This window comes from Geotrypetes seraphini, chromosome 3, assembly GCF_902459505.1.
Source record: "Geotrypetes seraphini chromosome 3, aGeoSer1.1, whole genome shotgun sequence".
Classification (NCBI taxonomy): Eukaryota; Metazoa; Chordata; class Amphibia; order Gymnophiona; family Dermophiidae; genus Geotrypetes; species Geotrypetes seraphini.
In genome coordinates this window covers 48057776-48079416 of record NC_047086.1, presented here as the reverse complement: position 1 = coordinate 48079416, position 21641 = coordinate 48057776, and the positions used below count along the sequence as shown (strand labels likewise).

The window sequence follows — 21641 nt, the reverse complement described above, 5'->3', positions numbered from 1 at the left end:
GGTGGTGTTTCTCAACTTCAGAACCAAGGGGTCCTTTTATCAAGCTGCGGTAGGGGTTTAACGCGTGTAATACCACGCATTAAACTGTCTACCGCGCTAGCCGCTAACGCCTGCATTGAGCAGGCATTAGTTTTTTAGCCAGCCACGGGGGTTAGCGCGTGATGAAATGTCCGACACGCTAACCCCGCTAGCGCGGCTTGATAAAAGGACCCCCAAGTTGAGAAACACTGGTCTAGTGGATCTGCCCCTTGTCAGATTTTAAATGGTGCTAGTGGCCCCTAGTGGTAGTCTGCAGTACTACAACTAGAATTCAAGTTGCTGTTTAAGGGTAAAAGGGAAGATATGTGACATAGAGCAGTGGTTCCCAATCCTGTCCTGGAGGACCAGCAGGCCAATCGGGTTTTCAGGCTAGCCATAATGAATTTGCATGAGAGAGATTTGCATATAATGGAAGTGATAGGCATGCAAATCTGCTCCATGCATATTTATGAGGGCTATCCTGAAAACCCAATTGGCCTGGTGGTCCTCCACGACAGGACTGACGTAGAGAATGACATGGGGACAAAATTTTCCCCATCCCTGTTGGAACTCATTTTCCCGTCCCATCCCCATGAGTTCTTTTCCTATCCTTGCCCCCTTACAGAAAGCTCTGCCCTCATCTGCACAAGCGTCAAACACTTTAAGGCTTGTGCGGTTAAGGCAGAGCTTTCAGGAATGGGGCAAGGACAGGGATAGAGACAAAACTCATGAGGACGAGACAGGAAATTGAGTTCCTGCAGGGACGGGGAAAAATTTGTCCCCATCTCATTCTCTAATAGAGACCTACATGGTGTAAATGTGAATGCGTCGAGTCTTTTTATTTGAAAGGAAGTTCTGGAATGAGAGGGCATAGGATGAAGTTAAGAGGTGATAGGCTCAGGAGTAATCTAAGGAAATACTTTTTTACAGAAAGGGTGGTAGATGCATGGAACAGTCTCCCGGAAGAGGTGGTAAACTTGGAGACTGTGTTTGAATTCAAGAGCATGGGATAGGCACGTGGGATCTCATAGAGAGAGGAAGACATAGCCAAAGGGGGTAACACCAGCTATTAGGGTGTAGGGTATCCTAATTTATTCCTCAGTTAGAATACACATTTTTGTGGATATTTTTTGTTTCATGAGTAAATCAAGGAAATGTTTTGTTGTTTATCTGCAATTATATCACTTTCTTTTCCAGAGAGAAATAAAAAATAAGATTTGACATCGATATGTGAACATTTCTTAAGAAAGGACTGAATATTTCATGGGGTGACCTAATTTTTTCACATGACTGTATATGCTTTGAAAATGAGCCTTATAGTCAGCACATAAATGCTGCTGAACTTATCCTCACTTGCCCTCTTTCTTCCCCAAATTCCACCTCTTTTTCTGATGGATAACTTTGGTCATTCTATATACAGATATGAGATCGTATGCTGCAGATTTTTATAAAGAGATTTGTTTGTTGTGACACCACTGACTGGATAAATGCTTTAGAATATTACACTACAGCTGGTTTTCCTGTCAGAAAGGGCTTACAGTCTAACAGGTCAGTATTTAAACCTTGTGGTCAACAATTTCTTTAAACATGGTTGCAGCACTTCAGTCACTCACATATATTCAGTGCCACTGCCAGGGCTCACCTGTCCACTAGCATCCTTCATCTTCTTACTTTCCCTCCCTCCACCTCGAGGTGTTCATCATTTTATCTCCTTTTCTGCTGGGGAAGCAAAACAGCAGTCAGCATCTACAGGCAGTCCCTGGGTTAAGAACGAGTTAAAGCTGTTCTTAAATCGGATTTATATGTAACTCAGAGCTTGTAGATTTTAAGATTCCTACTGCTTACTTCTGTTCCCAGCTGACAAAAGGGCCAACTATCCCTACCAGTGTTCCTTCTAAGGTACAGCACAACCACACACTGTTCTTAATATGGCCATGCATCATTCCTGAACCTGCTACAGGAGAAGTGTAGGAGTCTATGCCACTGGAAATACTGCTCAGTGAAATCAAATGAAACCACAACCGTGTTCTTAAGTACGAGTCGTACTTAAGTCATGTGTCTGTAACTTGGGGACTCTCTGTATAGAAGATACATAGGAGTCAGCATGGGGCCTTAAGTATCCACACATGCTCAAGGCCTGCCTCCCTCTGACGGGGAGGGGAGGGTGGTGCACATCTGAAAATTTGCTTAGGGTGTCAAATACCCTTGGCCCATCCTGGCCACTGATTAGTTGGTGGCACTGAACAAATGTATGATTGCTTTGTGATACATATGGCAGCAATATTCAGTTCCTATTCATATAAGTAAATGTTTTAATTTAAGACACTCTGCAGTGACACTATTCAAACAGTAGAGGGTGATCGATTATAATTGTTCAGCTGATTCTTAACAAAAATAAATAAACTCGAACGTGTCACACCCTTCTTGAGATCACTACATTGGCTTCCTATTCGTTCAAGAGTCAAGTTCAAATGTGCCTGTCTAGTTTTTAAAATATTTTGTGGACAATAAAGTGACTTAGTTGTATCATTGGCTTTTGGTCTGCCACAACAAAGTGGTCGTAAATCTTCTACTGCTTATAAACTGTCTTTTCCATCATTTAAAGGTGTTCAGCCAAGGAGTCAAGTCTTCCATTCTTCCTCTTTTCTATTTACCATTTTATGGAATGAATTATTCAGCCATTTGCAGTCATGCATTACCTATCAAATCTTTCGAAAAAGATTAAAGACTGCCTTGTTTTCTGCTGGTTCAGATTAGGTTTAAAAAAAAATATATATATATATAATTCATACAAATTTTTAAATTAATATACTGTGCAAAGTCTTAATCTAAACCACATTGAGCTCTCTTTTGCAGGAATGATTATAATATATAAAAAAGAAGAATTTAAATGTCTCTATTATATTTCCCCTTTCTTCCAAAGTATACTTATCTAGGGGGTCCTTTTATTAAGGCGCCCATAGAATATAATGGATGCCTTAGCATTTACCGCACACTAAATCGGTTAGCGAGCCTTAATAAAAGGACCCCTTAGATCTTTAAGTCTATATGCTTTATGATGAAGACCATTGGCCATTGTAATACCGTGTTTCCCCGAAAATGAGCCCTAGTCATAGGCAGCCGCGCTACCCCCCGCCACGCAGGCAAACCCCCCTGACCATCCTTCCCTCCCAACCGATCCCCGCCAACCGTGACCATAAATACCTTCCGGCAGAGGAGCGTCAGGCCAGCAGCCTTCTTGCTGGGGCCTTCTGTGTGCCGTGTACTGATGATGTCATCAGTACACAGAAGGCTCCAGCGAGAAGGCTGCAAAGCAGCCTGTGAGTGCTGCTGGCCCCACGCTCCTCTGCCGGAAGGTATTTATGGTCACGGTCGGCAGAGATCGGTTGGGAGGGAAGGATGGAGGGTCAGCGGGGGTTCAGCGGTGGGTGCTCAAGGGTTCTGCTGCACGAGAGATAGAAGGGAGGGAAGGATGGAGGCTGGGCAAAGGGTTCTGCTGCACAAGGGATTAGAGGGAGGGAAGGATGGAGGCTGGGCAAAGGGTTCTGCTGCACAAGGGATTAGAGGGAGGGAAGGATGGAAGCTGGACAAGGGTTCTGCTGCACAGGGGGATGGGAAGGATAGAAAGATGCTGCAGAGGGAAGGCACAAGGGGATGGGTGAGAGGGGAGGAAAGATGTTGCACATGTGGAGGAAAGGAAAGAGGAAGAATTGGGGTGAAAGAGAAGAAGGGAGATGATCATGTACATGAAAAAAATAAGCCCTACCCGAAAACAAGATCTAATGCCTTTTTTGGGCCCCAAATGAATATAAGACTGTCTTATTTTGGGTGATACACGGTAACTACCCTCTGAAATTATTCCATTCTATATATGGCCATTTTAGAAAACAATTGAAGACCTATCTTTTTTCTAAATATTTGATTGTTTAACGAATCATCTTATTTCATGTAACATGTTTACTTTTATAACTTTTTGTAAACCGCGTTGAACTTCTGGTTATGCGGTCAATAAGCACAATCTTATGTTATGTTATGTTATCCATCTGAAGGTACGGTTTCCAGAACTTCACACCATATTCCAAAAGAGATCTCCTAGAGACTTATCCAGAGGCATTATCACCTCTTTTTTTCCTTCTTCCAGTGCATCCTGTTGGCTTTTGCTATAATCTTTCCTACCTATCTGGCTGTCTTAAAATCAGCAGACATAATCACCCCCAGGTCCAACACTTTTTTTTGTGAACAAAATTACTTCACTCCCTGTACTGTATTGCTTCCTTGAGTTTTTCCAGCTCAATTGCATGGCCCTGCATTTTTTAGCTTTAAATCTTAGCTGTCAAATTCTAAATCAATCCTCAGGTTTCACTCAATCCTTCCTCATGCATTCTATGCCTTTCAAGTGTCTACTTGGTTGCATCTTTTGATGTCATCCATAACAAGGCAACGGTCCTGCAATATCCCTTACAAAAATGTAATAAAGAACTAAGCCAAAGACTAATTCCTGCAGTACGTCTTTGGTTACCTTCCATTCAGTCAGTTACTGTAGGGTCCATACCAAGGCTGTTCTCTTTATGTTAGTTATGCAAAATGATGTCAAAGGTCTTGCTGAAATCTAAGTACATACTCCACATCTAGTGGTTCTCTCCTAATCATCGAGTCAAAGAAATTGCTCAGGTTTGTTTAACAAGATGTCCTCTAGTAAAATCATGCTGAATTGGAACAAGCGTGGATCCACTGGATTCCAAAAACGGCAAACTGCTCTGTTTTAGCACAGACGTCAGACTAACTAACTTGTAGTTCCCAGTCTCTCCTTTACTTCTGCTTTTATGGAGAGGAACCTCATTCGCCCATCTCCGGTTCTCTGGAATTACTTCTTACCCTAAAGAAGCTTTGAAAAGGTCAGACAACAGAGTGCCAGAACTTCTGAGAGAGAGCAAACAGAATGCTGGGCATCATCAAAAAGGGTATCACACCCAGGACAAAGGAAGTCATCATGCCGCTGTATCGTGCAATGGTGCACCCGCACCTGGAGTACTGTGTCCAGTACTGGTCGCCGTACCTCAAGAAAGACATGGCAGTACTCGAGGGAGTCCAGAGAAGAGCAACTGAGCTGATAAGAGGTATGGAAAACTTTACATACGCCGACAGGTTGAAAATGCTGGGGCTATTCTCCCTGGAGAAGAGGAGACTTAGAGGAGACATGATAGAAACCTTCAAGATCCTGAAGGGCATAGAGAAAGTGGATAAGGACAGATTTTTCGAACTGCGAGGAACCACGAGCACCAGGGGTCACGCGGAGAAATTGAAAGGGGACAGGTTTAGAACCAATGCTAGGAAGTTCTTTTTTACCCAGAGGGTGGTGGACGCATGGAATGCTCTTCCGGAGGTTGTAATAGGCGACAGCACAGTAAAGGGGTTTAAGGAAGGTTTGGATAGGTACCTAAAGGATAAAGGGATTGAGGGGTACAGATAGCAGCAGAGGTAGGTTATAGAAGTAGAGGTAGATTATAAAGGTCAAGAATTCACTTCACAGGTCAAGGACCTGGTGGGCCGCCGCGGGAGCGGGCCGCTGGGCGAGATGGACCTCTGGTCTGACCCAGTGGAGGCAACTTCTTATGTTCTTTAACTTCCTTCAGTTCCCTCAGCCGTATCCCATCTGCTTCCATTGCTTTGTCTACTTTTTAGTGTAGCTAGCTCCTCATGAGCATGATCTTCCATTCCATTTTTATTTGTGTTGGTTTGTTTTTTTCTAGTCCTGCTCCTGACCTTTCTTCTGTGAGTTCAGAACAGAAATATTTGTTAAGCAATTCTGCTTTATCCTCTTCAGTCTCTACACATTTCTTCCTTTCATCATTAAGCCTCACAATACCACTTTTGCACTTCCTCCTGTCACTCACACATTGAAAAAAGCCTTTTCCCTCCATCTTGCTGTATTGGCTATTTTTATTTTAGTTTGCATATTTGCTTTCTTGACTACTTTCCCAGCTTCTCTTAGCTTTCTCCAGATATTATTGCTCATCTTCCTCTTTCTACTTCTCATCATTTTTGAATGCTAACAATACTAACCTATTTTCTCTTTTATTCACTAGCTTAACAAAAAAAATTGTCTCTCATCACATATCTTGTTTTGAGTTTTGTCCACTGCTTTTCTGCTTTCCCCAGATATTCCCATACATCTATGGAACTCTCTTCCCCATCAATGTCCGCGCAGAACAGTGGTCTCAAACTCAAACTCTTTGCAGGGCCACATTTTGGATTTGTAGGTATTTGGAGGGCCGCAGAAAAAATAGGTAATGTCTTATTAAAGAAATGACAACTTTGCGTGAGGTAAAACTCATTAGAGTTTATACATTGTTTCTTAATTGCTTCTGATAATTTCAGCTATACACAGCTGAAAGCAGTGCAACATGCTGAAAGTGAAGTTTAGATAGTTTTTTTTCACTTTCTGCATGTTGCACTGCTTTCAGCTGTGTACAGACGCAGGAAAGCGCTTGCATGAGGTTACAGTAGTGAGGCGGGCAATGTTCCAGAACAATGGTAACATACCGAGGGCTTCAAAATAGTACCTGGCAGGCCACGAGTTTGAGACCACTGGCAGAACCTTCATGCAAGAAATTTAAAAGCTTACTCAAAACCTGATTGGTCTAGCTAGCTTGTAGTTCGGCTATTGCCTCCCTGTTAGTCAATGGCACTGCCTTTTCCACCCTCTTTTTTTTTTTTTTTTTAACTTCCCTTTATTTATTTATTTAAAAAATTTTTTATACTGTTTAAATCTAAACAGTTTACATATCGTTACATATATAATTCAGTAAGACAAATAAAATCAAACAAGCAAGAAAATCACATAAAGTCCCCGTCAAAAGAACAATCGCAAAGTTCAGTTCCTAGAAAAATGCATTAACAAATAACTGCGTTTTTAATATTTTCTGAAATTACCCTTGCCATAACATTTTCGTAATTGCCCGACAAGTGAGTACCACAGTTTGACCCCCGCACAGCAAAAGACCATTTTACTGGTCTCGGCATTTTTTTGGATTAGCATTTGTTTTTAATAACACTAAATTCTCAGAACGCAAAGACCTAGATGGTAAATAGTTTGACATCTTACTTTTAAACAATTCAGGTATGGTTCCATACAATAATTGATGGTAAATCATTATTGCTTTATACTGAGATCTAAAAACAATAGGCAGCCAGTGCAATTGTTGGAGATAGGGTGAGATGTGATCATATTTAGATATGCCTGTTATCAATCTTGCTGCTGAGTTCTGCACAATTTGCAATGCCCTGCATCTTGTCTTAGTTATTCCAAGATACAGGACATTGCAATAGTCAAGTCTAGATTATACCATTGCCTGAACTACTGTACGGAAATCGTAAGAAGACAACATTGGCTTTACTCGATGCAATAAGTGTATTTGCACAAAACATGCTTGTACAATTTTTGCAATTTGTAAATTCATTGAGAGGCCACAATCCAACTTTACATCTAGAACTGTCATTGACTCACTCACTCACTGGAAGAACATCATCAATAACCTTTGTCCATTCTCCCCTCCCACATGTATTGTCCATGCCTGTTTGTTACTCTTTGTCCCTCTATTCTTCTTAAGATTTTAATTTCTTTTGTTGTCTTCTCATTTTGGATAATCTATTGTATTGTAAACTGCCTAGAGGACCTTGTGCAATGGGCAGCATATCAAGCAATTTCTTGAGGTATTCCCTCATCTTGCCAAAGTAATTTTTCCTGAAGTCTGGGACTCTTGCTTTTGAATGAACCATCTCCACCTGTCTCCTAATACTGAACTACACCAACCATTGATCACCGGATGTCAGATGATCACCCAAACCACTACAAGTCTCCCTATTTGTAAGCACCTGGTCCTATATATATATATATATACATATATATATTTTATGATCATTGTATTACCCCTTTTTTTCTCTATAGAAACCCAAAGAGTATCAACATTCCAGAGCTGAGAATGTGATGTCATAATGCCTCATTCCACCAATGCCTAAGAGCCAGCCCCATCAGTGATGTCACAATGGCTTCATTATCCTATACTTGGCTCAAATAAGAATCAGAGTATTAATGGGAACAATCACTGACCCTCAAAGCCTTGCATTGAATAATACTGCTGTAGAAGGAGAGAGGTTGAAATAGACACTAAAGAATGACACGGGATGGTTTTCCCCGGTTATCCACAGGGATGGGAATGGTGATGAATTTTGTCACTGTGTCGTTCTCTAATGATAAGGGCGCTGACAGGGCCAGTGTAAGAGTACTACCTACCCTAGCCACATCTTCAGCTGTGCACCTCCCTCAGTTAACTTCATGGCCCCTAGGCACCCTCCTGAGATTTTGATGAACTCAATAATCACCACCACCTCAATGCCACACTTCCCTAACAATCCTGTAAAAAGGCATAATTGGGCATCATTCATTTAATATTAAACCTTATTTAGTACATACCTAATGAGAGCAATTTCCAAAATTGAGTAACCTAGGTAAGTGGCTATTTGGAAATTCCCATGATTCCTATGCATAAGAGTACAGGATGGTGGTTCTTTTGAGTTTGTGTGGCAGTCTGGACTATTGCTTTGCCTCAACTTGCAGCTGCTTGTTGCTTCCCCTTCAATGCTGGTGCCTTAGGCGATTGCCTAGTCTTGTCTAATGGTTGGGCCAGCCCTGCTAATTTTTTCATATCAGGTGTGGGCAGCTCCAGTTCTGAATATTGTCAAAAACAGACATGATGTCATAGCTGGAGATTATTCATCATGGATCTCATATCTGTACACATGTTGACCTGTGTGTGTCTGTTATCCTGAACAGACCTGTCTGTTGCTCTGTATGGTCCAGGTTGCCAAAAACTGTCCTAGATGAGGGTATTGTATTAATGCTAAGAGAGATTCTAGGTGTAGATGGAGGGGAGAAGGATATCAGGGCTGAAACACTCAGATCTGTATCACTTATTTAGTTATTCCCACACTTTTAGTAAACTGTGAGATGAGAAAAAAATATTCATCCCATATGGAACAAGAGTAACAAAAATACTTGTGTTTTATCAACAGTCACATCACTGAAAATGTCCTGGGTCAAGTAAAATGGTATAAAAAAACATTTTTCTTCCTTAAATATCAGCAGTGCTTGAGCTGGCTGAGAGATGAATTATCTCTGCCCTGCAGTGTTCTCATGTACAATTTTTTGCACATCTCAGAATTTCACAGTGGCAGCACCAAAGATGTGCAGAACTGAGCTTTTCTCCCCAAATCCATGCAAATGTGTAAAAGCAGAGCAGTAGTAGAGGGCTTACGGGGCACATCCTGGTGCATATTATCGAGAAAAACAAAACACAGTGACTGGTGGTGGGGGGGGTTTTCTTCTTCCCCTTTTTACATGTAAAGTTTGTATAGGTATTTACAAAAAAAAATGTTTGCACAGTTTATTAAATCTGATTTATGTCAGTTTCAAAAAGTGATTAAATCCCGGCCAAAGTTCACACGATGTTGTTAGTAGGTGTGTCTAGTAGCACTTTAGATTAAGTTGTGTTATAAGTTATGCAACACTGTGCAAAAAGTCATTTCTTTCCAAATTGCCGCAGCAGTCAAAAACTCAAGGTTAACGAAAATTCTAGAAACTGTGCTATCATCTTCGGTGTGGCACCTCCTCATCTGAATTACTACACGCCGTGACGCGACTAAACACTAAAACCTGAATTTTAAAAAAAATAATAAATAAAAACCAAACCATTCTTAAGAATTTAAATACTGTGCTCAACAAACATGCTGTTAGCAATAAAAACTGGGAAGGCTGGACAGGAAAGGAGGGAGAAACATTATAACGTACGCTATAAAAATAAATAAAAAAAAACACGAAAACTTCTAGTCGCCCTAAATGGGCTTAAAGCTCTTGCCGGTTTTGTCTCCTTAGACATTATTTTTTCCTACCATATCAGCAAGTTGATTGCATGTTAATTGCACTGGAAGAATAATACGCTTCTTCCATTGGTATTCAGTAGCGAGATCAGTCGGGACGTTGCTGATTGGGGTTAGCTGAGGACTGTGTCACAGATCTTTTCAGGTGCTGCGAGTGGCATCAAGAGAGCTTCAGTGCGCCACTTCGAGATTTTCTTTCACCGTAAGTTCATGCGCAGCTGATGAATGACAATGCTTTCTACAAGAAGGAGAAAATAAAACCAGAAAGACAAGATACGTTAAGATACTCAATTCAAAAGGAAAAAAAAAAATTGCTCAGCATCCTCTCCACAGAGCTGTTAGTAACTGTCCCACCCGGGTAGGAGGCTCCCAGAGTGGTGGTGCTTCCCAGCACCCTCCTTTCCACTCCCCCACTCCTTCCCCCCCCCCACTGTATTTTTTTGTCCGATTTTAAAACAGTGATCGATGTTCCAACAAGTTTGCATGCAAATGAGTTTTGCGGAGATTCACCATAATCCCATCCGATTGATTCTTCAGAAAGGGACTTTCACAAATGCACCGAGCCGGCAGGGGAAACCTGAACAGCTGAGCAGCTGGGGAAGCCCGGAAGCAGCCTCCTGCCACTCAGCTGTTCAGGGCCGGAAGACCAAAATTAAGTCAGTCCGACATTAGTTCTCTTTTTTTTTTTTTGTAAATAATTTTTATTGAGAAAGCAGTCAAATACAAACAACAGGGTCCCGCTGCTCAATCACTAGCCGACTTCTTCCTAAACAAAATAAAAAATGTGCAAATGAAGTAAATCAGGCTGCAGTCAATCTAGCATAAGATTACACCCCACCCACAACGACAAACAAACTCCTGCACAGCAGACCTAGGCCCAGATTCACTAAAGATAGCGACTCAATAGCTGTTAGCCAATTCTCTGGCCGATTTTCAAACAGCGATTGATTCACTATCAAGTCTGAATGCAAACGATTTGCATGGAGGTGCAAATCATTTGCATGCAAACTCACCAACTCAATTGGTCAGTGAGCGATTGAGACATGCGCAGAGCCCTTACAGTAGTGACAGGAGAAGCAGCCTCCTGTCACTGCTGTCAGGGCTTCTGCCGGGGTTTTTTTCCCATTTTTTTAAATGGCACAGATATTTTGTGTATATGACACATGCAAAATATCTGCCCAATTAAAAAAAAAAAAGCAAAAGAAAAACGCTTCTACCCTCCCCACCCCCGCGTGAATTGATATGGCAGAGTGATGCCCACTCCCTCCTGCCGTCAGGCCCACTCCCTCCTGCCGTCAGGCCCCCCCCCCCAGTCGGGTTGGGTCCCTCTGCCGCCCCCACCCCATTTCTTTAAGTCAGGAGCAAGAGGGGTGCTCAGTCCCTCCTGCTCCTCTGCTGGCCGCCTTCAGCAATGCGGGCCTTAGGCCCCTCCCCAGCACCTGAACCAATCAGGAATTTCCTTAGGGAGGAGCCTAAGGAAGTCCCTGATTGGCCAATGTTTTAGCCATTGTTTCTCCCAAGGGAGGATCCTGAGGTGTCTGAGCCAATCAAGGCCTTAGGCCCCTCCCCATGCATCACATGGTGCACCAGTGATGGGCCTAAGGACCGCATTGCTGATGGCGGTTGGCGGAGGAGCAGGAGGGACTGAGCACCCTTCCTGCTCCCAATTTAAAGGTATGGGGCGGGGGAAGGCGACAGCGGGGGGACCCAACCCGACAGCAGGGTGGGGGGCCCGATAGTAGGAGGGAGTGGGCATCCCTCCTGCCATATCAGTTCATGCAGGGTGGTGATGACAGGAGGAAGTGGGCATCCCTCCTGACATGATGTTCAGGGATGTTTCAGGGCAGAAGAGTTGGCCACGTATAGTGAGTGACTGGTCCTAAGCACTCTTTTTTGGATCGGTAAAACCAGTCAGGATCTCTTCTTCTGCTTTGTGAATCGATCGCTGCCTTCTTTTGCATGGTATTTTCCCTCATTAGCATGCTCAGATCGAAGATTGGGTGAGTGCTCGGAGAAGCACATCGGACAGCAGTTTTGTGAATTGGATCGGGTAACATGAACGAGTAAAAAAAATAAATAAAAAATACTTTTTCTCTCTCTGTTAGGCCTAGCTCATGCTCGCTGTCTAACACCAGTTCTGGCCGGATACACATTTCAAATCTGACATATTGTAATTACAAAATAGAAAATAAAATTCTTTTTTCTACCTTCCACTGCCATATCCAACATTTGTTTCTTTCCCACTGTCTCTCTCTCTCCCTCCCCGCCTTGTGCCCTGGGTCAAACCTCTCTAGTCTCCTCCATTATCATATGCAACATTTCTTTCTCTTACCCCATGCACTATTTCTCCCTGCCCTCCACCCTATGCCCAACATTTCTCCCTCTCTCTTCTCCATGCATGTCTCCCAATCCTCCAACATATGAATGATTTTTCCCTCTCATCCCTTTCTACCTCTTTGTTTAATCTCTCCCTTCCTCTCCTCCATCCCAATTTTTCCTCTCTCCTTTCTTCTCCCATGTGCTCCATCTTTCCTCCTCTCACATCCTCCTAAACAGCAGCTTTCCTCCCCTCCCCTCCCACCCATCCCTCTGTGCAGTAGTTTCCTCCCCTCCCTCCCATCCCCTTGTGTAGCAGCACCCCACTGACCCTCCCACCGTGAAACCTGACATACCTCCAAGGCCTCCTAGAGCAGCAGCAGCACTCTGAATGGGCTGCTTTGCAGCCTGTCCCGCTAGGACTTCACCCAGCCGTGTCACTGATGATAAATTCAGTGATGTGGCAGAGGGAAGGCCATGAAGCAGCCCGTTCAGAGCACTACCGCTGCTCTAGGAGGCCTTGTAGGTATGTCAGTTCTCACCGGGGGGGTATGTCGCTGAATCAGTAAGTCTGATTTTCATGCACAACGAATCGATTCAAATCAATTCACCAAAGTGAGTTGGTGAATCGATTTGAATCAGCGAATCGTGCAGCACTAGCTGACACAGCATCATAGATAAAAAATTTTCTACATGCAGCTGAATCCTGGACACTTGCCCTACCCACTTGCTAGCAGGTGCCCCAGATGGCATCATAGACTGCCTGACCAATCCCCAAAATAGTTTATTACAACAAAGACAATTGCCTTCTCAAGTGGGTATCATTGCCCTCACCCCTATTCCCCAAAACCAAAACACAGATCTCTCAAATCCTTCAAATTATAGACCCATCGCTGGCATCCCTTTTACTAACTAAACTCCCAGAGGCTCATCATGTCTCCAAACAACTTTCAAACTACAATTAAAAAAAGTCTCATGCCTCTACCCCACACAGTTCAGGTTCTGCCCTCAGCAGAGCACCGAACTTCTCCTACTAATTCTAACTATCAAAATCAAGAAAATCTTAAGCATGGTACATGAGACAGTTCCCCTCCAATTTGATATATTAGCTGCTTTTGACTCAGTAGACCAAAACTTAACGAAATAGGTACTGAGATTTTAAAAGCATGGTGTTAGAGAGGGTTGATACAGAGAAATGCTAGGTATAAGGCTGGTGGGGAAGGACAAAAGATGCTTTACAGGAGCCAGGGGATGAGAAAGGGAGAAATGTTGCACTTGGCAATAGAGGGGTTAGGAGAGAGGCACCCTTTACCGCCCCCCCTTCCCTCCATTTGCAGCAAGGGAGGTAATGAGAGAGAGCTGATGAACAAAGAGAGAGGGAGAGGTGTTGCACATGGGGGAAAAGGACAGAGAGGATGAAACAGAGAAGATAAGAAAGCAGGAAAAAGAGAAACTGGAACCAACTTGATGGAAAAATAAATCTCCAGACAACAAAGGTAAAAAAAAAAAGGAGTTTATTGACTGAAATATGTTAGCTTTGGGAAATGCCCAAAGCAAACAACTGGGAAAAATATACATAAGGGATTGTTCCAAGCCTTGATACCCACAAAAAACAAAAAGGGAACAAACCTAAAGAAGTTTTTAATACCTTTACAGTACTGGAAGTGGCCCATTTAATGAGAGGAGGTAACGTTCAAGCTTGGTTGTGGAAACAAGAACAGAGATGGATATACCATTGGAAGACAGTGACTCCTAGTGGACTGAATCGAGAAGTTGAATGGTGGGCGTTTCTTCACCGTTGATGGACAGTTTGCTATATCATAAATACAGGGTGCTTAGCTGAGCACTGACGTCACAGGAAATGAAAGACTTTTTCCTTTGAACCAGGTATCCTGCCGATTGCGTCGAGAGTAAGCTTTACACACTTTCTTCCTTGTGAATTTTATACAGTTTCACCTTCTTTTTGTCTGTTTAGGAAGAATTCAATTTTGAGTTGCACACACAGCACAGGGGGTTCTCTGAAGAAGCCATTTCGGCGAAACGCGTCAGAACCCTGCCGGACCATCGCTGTATGGACTTTCAAGCTAAGTTTGTTTGCTTTCACTTTTTTTGAAATCTTTGAAATATTGGACATTTATTCACTTTATGGACATGCAAAATAGTATATTGTTTTTTAAGAAGCACTTTTAATCACCTTTCTAACACATCAGTTGGTGCAATGATAGATTCTGTGAAAAATCTCTTTAGGGGTTTGTTCCCCACGTTGAGCTTTTTCTATTCCATCCGTGGATTCTGAGCGCCATCAGGGTTTAAAAAGGTATTAAAAACTTCTTTAGGTTTGTTCCCTTTTTGTTTTTTGTGAGCTTTGGGAAATGTACATATATAGCAGATGTCTTTGTATTCTGTTCAACAGAAAAAGAAGTGCATTTCTGGTTTTATTTCTCCAGTACTGAAGTACTTGCTGACCCTTGCTGTAACTGGTGGGTATCCCCAAGTAACCGCCAGCTAAGGACCTCCTCCAAAGGTGGCCAGAACTCCCTTCTACCAAGCGTAACAGTTGCTGGCATCATCATTGTGCCACTGTGGTGCCAGCATCTGTGACTTAGGGCTCCTTTTACAAAGCCGCACTAGGGCCTTAATGCGCGGAATAGCGCGTGCTAAATTGCCACGCGCTAGCTGCTACCGCCTCCTTTTGAGCAGGCGGTAGATTTTCAGCTATAGCGCGCTAATCCGGTGCATGCGCTAAAACCGCTAGCGCGGCTTTGTAAAAGGCTGCCTGCCAAGTTTGGTAAAGGGAATTTTTGGCCATCTTCAGAAGTCTTCAGTTGACATAGCTTGAGGGTCCTCATCAACAGACATGGGGGAAGCCACAGCTTACTCTGGATCAGTAGCATTGTATGTTGCTTATGGGCCTGGGTCCTCCTCTCTATGGTTCACTAGCCCACCCCCACACTATTTAAGCCACCTCTGTACTGCTCTGCTAGGTTTTGCTATGTGCCATGTGCTGATGTTCTGGAGGCAACTATGTACGTTTTTATTCCGCGCGGTTTCGTACAAGAGGGGGTAAGTTTAGATCAGCCCACGTCCTGCCCAAATCCTGCCCACACCACTCCTCCTAAAACGCCCATTTTAGCTCTGGTCGTACAGCAGCACTGAAAAGGCCTAAGTTGTTTTTAGACACGTCTAAAACCCAGTTTGATTATCAGCACTTGGAAGACTTGTCTGACTGATCGTCCAAGTGCCGATTTAGGCCAGTTTTTAGATGTATCTCCATTTTGATTATGAGTCCCTTAGTCTTCTTTACCATCCTTTTTCTAATAATTCTAGCATCTTGTTTGCTTTTTGGCCGCCACCGCACATTGGGTGGAAGGTTTCAGCGTATTGTCTACTATGATGCCTAGATCTTTTTCTTGGGTACTAACCCCCAAGGTGGACCCTAGCATCCGGTAACTGTGATTCGGGTTATTCTTCCCAATGTGCATCTCTTTGCATTTGTCCACATTAAATTTCATCTGCCATATCGACACCGTCTTCTATCTTCCTAAGGTCCGCCTGCAATTTTTCACAGACTATATGCGTTTTAACAACTTTGAACAGTTTACTGTTATCTGTAAATGTAATCACCTCACCTGTTCCAATTTCCAGATCATTTATATATAAGTTAAAGCACCGGTCCAAACACAGATCCCTGCAGCACTCCACTGTTTACTCTCCTCCATTGAAAAAAATTACCATTTAATCCTACCCTATGTTTTCTATCCGATAACCATTTCCTAATCCACAACTGAACTTTGCCTCCTATCCCATGACTCTTTAATTTTCTCAGAATCCTTCATGAGGAAGTTTGTCAAAAGTTTTCTGAAAATCTAGATACACTATATCAACTGGCTCACCTTTATCCACATGTTTATTCAAACCTTCAAAGAAGTCAAGCAAATTGGTGAGGCAAGATCTCCCTCAGCTGAACCCGTTGAGCCATCTACTACTACTACTACTTACTACTTATCATTTCTATAGTGCTATTAGACGTATGCAGCACTGTACATTAAATATTTAAGAGACAGCCCCTGTTCAGTAGAGCTTACAATCTAATCAACCAGACAAATAGGACAAGGGAATGATGAAAACAGGCATGGGAGCTTTACATGTGAGTGGGAATTATGAGCTAAAAGCAAGCTAAAAAAACAAACAAACATGGCTTTTAGCCTAGATTTGAATACTGTCACTGGCTTTGAACGTAGACTCTTCGCCATTGAGCTGAGGGCTACATTTTTCCACCTGAGCTTTCAGAATGGAGTAGAAATAGGGAGTCCCTGGGACAGAGCTTAGATGAACTATTGATACAGTGCTGACTCCAAGTTTTCATTATTAGCTGGTTTAATTTTTATCCTCTGTAGTCCAGCTTCTTCTTCTAAAAGACTAGGTAAACTTTCATCTATCCTCTTGGAGTAAATTCATTAATGCCGAGTTCTCTAGCGAGCTGAGCTTGTTACTTACGAGATTTCAGTTGAAGGCAGGTAACGTTTCTTGAGTGGTAAACAACTTCTGCTTACAACAGTGGTTCCCAACCCTGTCCTGGAGGACCACCAGGCCAATCGGGTTTTCAGGCTAACCCTAATGAATATGCATGAGATAGATTTGCATATAATGGAAGTGAGAGGCATGCAAATCCGCTCCATGAATATTCATTAGGGCTAGCCTAAAATCCCGATTGGTCTGGTGGTCCTCCAGGACAGGGTTGGGAACCACTGGCTTACAAGATTGTTTCTTCATGGTTAATGCCTATAATCTTGATTTCAACTGGAGAAAAAACCTCCAACTCTAGAAAGTGACCATATGCTGAATTGAAAAATTTCCAAATGCCGACTTTACCCTATTTCAGGGGTAGGCAATTCCAGTCCTTGAGAGCCGGAGCCAGGTCAGGTTTTCAGAATATCCACAATAAATATGCATGAGATAGATTTGCATCTCAAGGAGGCAGTGCATGCAAATCCATCTCATACATATTCATTGTGGATATCCTGAAAACATGACCATCCACAACTTTCTCTCTCTGAGAGATCCCATGTGCTTATCCCAGGCCCTCTTGAATTCAGACAAGATATGCTTATAATATCTTCAGCATTTAATTACCAGGAAAGCAGGTAGGATTATGTGGCTATTTCCTCACTGGTCATGAAATTATTTAATGATATTCACTTTATGTTATTTATAGTTATCTTGAAATTAACGCTGTTTTTAACAAATTTAACAAGGATTTTCTTAAGGTTCAAAAAACCTGTTGTCCTAGAACTGTTGTACTGCGCAGTCTGGGGAGGCTGAACCCAACATGTTTCACTAACATAGCTGTAACAAGGGTCCTCCCAGAGCCATTTCAGTGCCAGCTGGAAGGCATGAAACAGCTCTGGGAGGACCCTTGATACAGTTAGCGGAACATGTCGGTTTCAGCCTCCCCAGACCGCACAGTATAACAGTTCTAAGACAAGTACAACAGGTTTCTTTGAACCCCTTGTTAAAATGGTTAAAAACAGCATTAATTTCACGATAACTATAAATAACATACAGGGCTCCTTTTACGAAGGTGCGCTAGCATTTTTAGCGTGTGCTACAATACCGTGCGTGCTAACCCCACGCTACACGGAAAATACTAATGCCAGTTCTATGGAGGTGTTAGCGTCTAGTGCGTGCCGCATTGTAGCGTGCACTAAAACCGCTAATTTCATGACCAGTGAGGAAATATCCACGTAATTCTACCCGCTTTCATGGTAATCAAATGCTGAAGATATTATAAGCATATCTTATGAGCGCATAAAGTGAGCATATTTTGTGCACACTTGAATGAATTGAAAGATCGATCATCCTATGTTTGACCATGCCATGTTCTATACTCTGTCACACTGTTCGCCATCCTTGTTTTCACTATACGCCATATTTACCATACTATTTACAAAACCATGCAAGTATTTTTTAGCGCTGGATGGCGTGCTGAATGTTCTGTGCCGCTCTGACGCTCAGGAGCATTGGAGCAGCGCAGAGCATTCAGCGCACCGGCCAGCACTAAAAACAACTTGCATGGTTTTGTATAAAGGGCGGAGGGAGGGGGAGTTATGTTTGCCATACTATGTCAGCCAAGCTTCCATCTCTCATGCCTTATCTGCTACACAATGTCTGCAGTTCCATATCTTCCATAATTCCTCTTTAATTTCATGTTTATTTAAAAAAATGTATGTTTATTAAAATTTGATGCAAATGCTTATAACATTATTTCAAAGCGAGTAATTTCCCAGCTATATTCTTTTTTTTTTTCTTTTACGTGTTTCCATTGCCAACTGATATTTGAATTCAGTGCATCCAGCTTTCTGTTAGCAAAGTTAAGAGGGCTTTTTTTTTCATAGTTTTAAAAAACCATTGAATTGTGAATGTTTATGAAGGATGTGCAAAAGAACAGTAGCTACAATTGAGGCCTTGCTGATTAACCCAATTGGTCATAGGTTTCCAATTTGGACAGGATTAATTAAATTCCTTTCAATAAACCAAACTATTTAAAATGCATGACTAGACCTTGCCACTAGATGGCAGTACTTTCATTACCTAATAATGCATCATGTCACATACGAATCATAGATCCTTCTCAAACTGCTGTGACACCTTTTTTTTTTTTTTTAAATGAACATAAGAATTATCTATAAATAATGTTGTCTATGAACTTTCAAACTGACATAAGGTTCCCTTTCTTCAGGCATGTCTCAGAAGTTGAAGAATAGTATTACACAGTACACATCGGCCAAGAAACTACACTGTAACCTGCAAAGAATATAGGTTCCTCCAGAAGAATTTCATCTAGTACTACTGGAATATTACACTCTTGCTACCATCATGAAGTGCTTACTATACTATAGCTTGGAATATTTTCATCTTCTAGGAGCCGTGTGCCAAGAAGTTTTACTAGGGATTGATATACTAGTTTACTTTTAATTCAAACCTCCTTGTTTTAGCTAGCATTTAGCTCATAATTTCCACTCACATGTAAAGCTCCCTTGCCTGTTTTCATCATTCCTTTGTCCTGTTTGTCTGGTTGATTAGATTGTAAGCTCTACTGAACAGGGGCTGTCTCTTAAATATTTAATGTACAGTGCTGCATACTTCTAATAGCACTATAGAAATGATAAGTAGTAAGTAGTAGTAGTAGTAGATGGCAAAAATATCTGGAAAAGTTAAGAGAGGCTGGTCGTGTAGTCAGGAAAGCAAAGATGCAAACGGAAGAAAAATTAGCTGACACGGTAAAACGGGAAGACAAGACATTTTTTTAGATATATTAGTGATAGGAAGAAGTGCAAAAGTGGCATTGTGAGACTCAAAGGTGAAGGGGAGGAATATGTAGAAGCTGATAAAGAAAAGGCCAAATTACTTAACAAATATTTCTGTTCCGTGTTCACGGCTGAAGTGCCGGTAGTGGGACCGCAGAAGACAAATGTGAATAGGGATGGAGGAGTAATAGACACTGATCGATTTTCAGAGGGTTGCGTTTGTCAGGAGCTAGCTAAAATAAAGGTAAACAAAGTGATGGGGCCGGATGGTGTACATTCGAGGGTGCTGAAGTAACTTAGAGAAGTTCTGGTAGCTCCGCTGACTGACCTTATCAATGAGTCTCTAAAGTCGGGAGTGGTACCGGCGGACTGGCGAAGGACGGATGTGGTCCCTCTCCATAAAAGTTGAAGTAAGGAAGAAGTAGGGAATTACAGGCCGGTAAGTCTGACTTCTGTGGTAAGCAAATTAATGAAAACGCTTTTAAAACAGAGAATGGTCAAGTTTCTGGAATCCTGTGGATTACAGGACTGGAGGCAACATGGATTCACTAGAGGTTGGTCTTGTCAGACAAATCTGATCAATTTCTTTGAGTGGGTGATCAGAGAATTGGATAGAGGATGTGTGCTAGATGTGGTGTACTTAGATTTTAGCAAAGCCTTTGACAGTGTTCCACACAGACGTCTAATAAATAAACTGAGTGCCCTTGGGATGGGCCCCAAAGTGATGGGCTGGGTCAGGTACTGGTTGAGTGGAAGGCAACAGAGGGTAGTGATCAATGGAGATCACTCTGAGGAAAGGGATGTTACCAGTGGTGTGCCTCACACAGCCAATCACAGAGCGGCGCGATCAGGAAGGAAGCGCATAGGTTGCGCTCCTGCATTCTGCGTCGCTCTTCTAAGACACAGGCAGCCATCCAGGAGACCGTGCTGGACCACCACCACTAAAAAAGGTAACAGAGGGGGGACGCACAGTGTATTCAGTCCATAAGACACAACCCCTTTTCCACCCCCTTTTTGGGGGGGAAAAAGTGCGTCTTATGGTCTGAAAAATACGGTACCTACGTAATATAAATGTGCATGAGTTGAGTCTCTTTCATTTGAAAGGAAATTCTGCAATGAGAGGGCATAGGATGAAGTTAAGAGGTGATAGGCTCCAGAGTAATCTGAGGAAATACTTTTTTACGGAAAGGGTGGTAGATGCGTGGAATGGTCTCCCGGAAGAGGTGGTGGAAAAAGAGACTGTGTCTGAATTCAAGATAGGCATGTGGGATCTCTCAGAGAGAGAAAGAGATAATGGTTACAGTGGATGGGCAGACTAGATGGGCCATTTGGCCTTTATCTGCTGTCATGTTTCTATGTAGCAACCCAGCTGACCGTAGTTGAAGAGATAGGACATGTGGTAAAATACTTTCAATTAAACATTTTGGGGCCAAATTGTGCAAGCACATATAAATCGTTAATAGCAACTTATAACGGATCCTATAGGACAACTTTAACTAATACAAACTAACGTAGTACTCAGACATATGATCCCGCCTCTCCAACCTAAACAAAGCCTGGTACTATAAAAAAAATAAAACAGTAGTATGGTATATTGCTACTCCTTGGGTTTTGGCCAGGTACTAGTGACTTGGATTGGCCACCATAAGAACAGGCTTGATGGACCATTGGTCTGACCCAGAAAGGCTATTCTTATGTTCTTATGAGAAGTGTTCTCCATAGATATTTATGACATGATTTTGAAGGGGTCCTTCAGTCTATGGATGTACCTTGGCAATTGGCAATGCCCTGTCTTTTCCATAATTTACAAGAGAAAATATAGAGGAATCTCCTTTCCAGTCCATATCTGTCCTGGTTATGAGAAGATGCAACTGCCTCAACACTCAGTAGTCTCAGAGTCAGCACTCAAAAGATCTAAAAATGTAAGCACCGTCCATAGCTATCTTGAGCAGAGAGTTTAGACTTCTGAGTACCATGGGGAAGAAGGTCTTCCATGCTTAACTCTAGAATAATGACTCATCAACTTCATATTTTGCATTTTGAACACTCACAAATACAGCAGAT

General features: G+C 42.4%; 1 protein-coding gene across 1 annotated transcript in view; it reads right to left on the bottom strand.

Annotated features, from left to right (window-relative positions):
- Positions 1-6677: 6677 nt before the first annotated feature.
- Positions 6678-21641, bottom strand: part of FILIP1 (filamin A interacting protein 1) — a 265510-nt gene continuing 250546 nt past the window's right edge. Inside the window, 1 exon segment of the mRNA XM_033938162.1 lies at positions 6678-10192. Coding sequence (XP_033794053.1) covers positions 10152-10192 — 41 coding nt within the window. The 3' untranslated portion in view covers positions 6678-10151.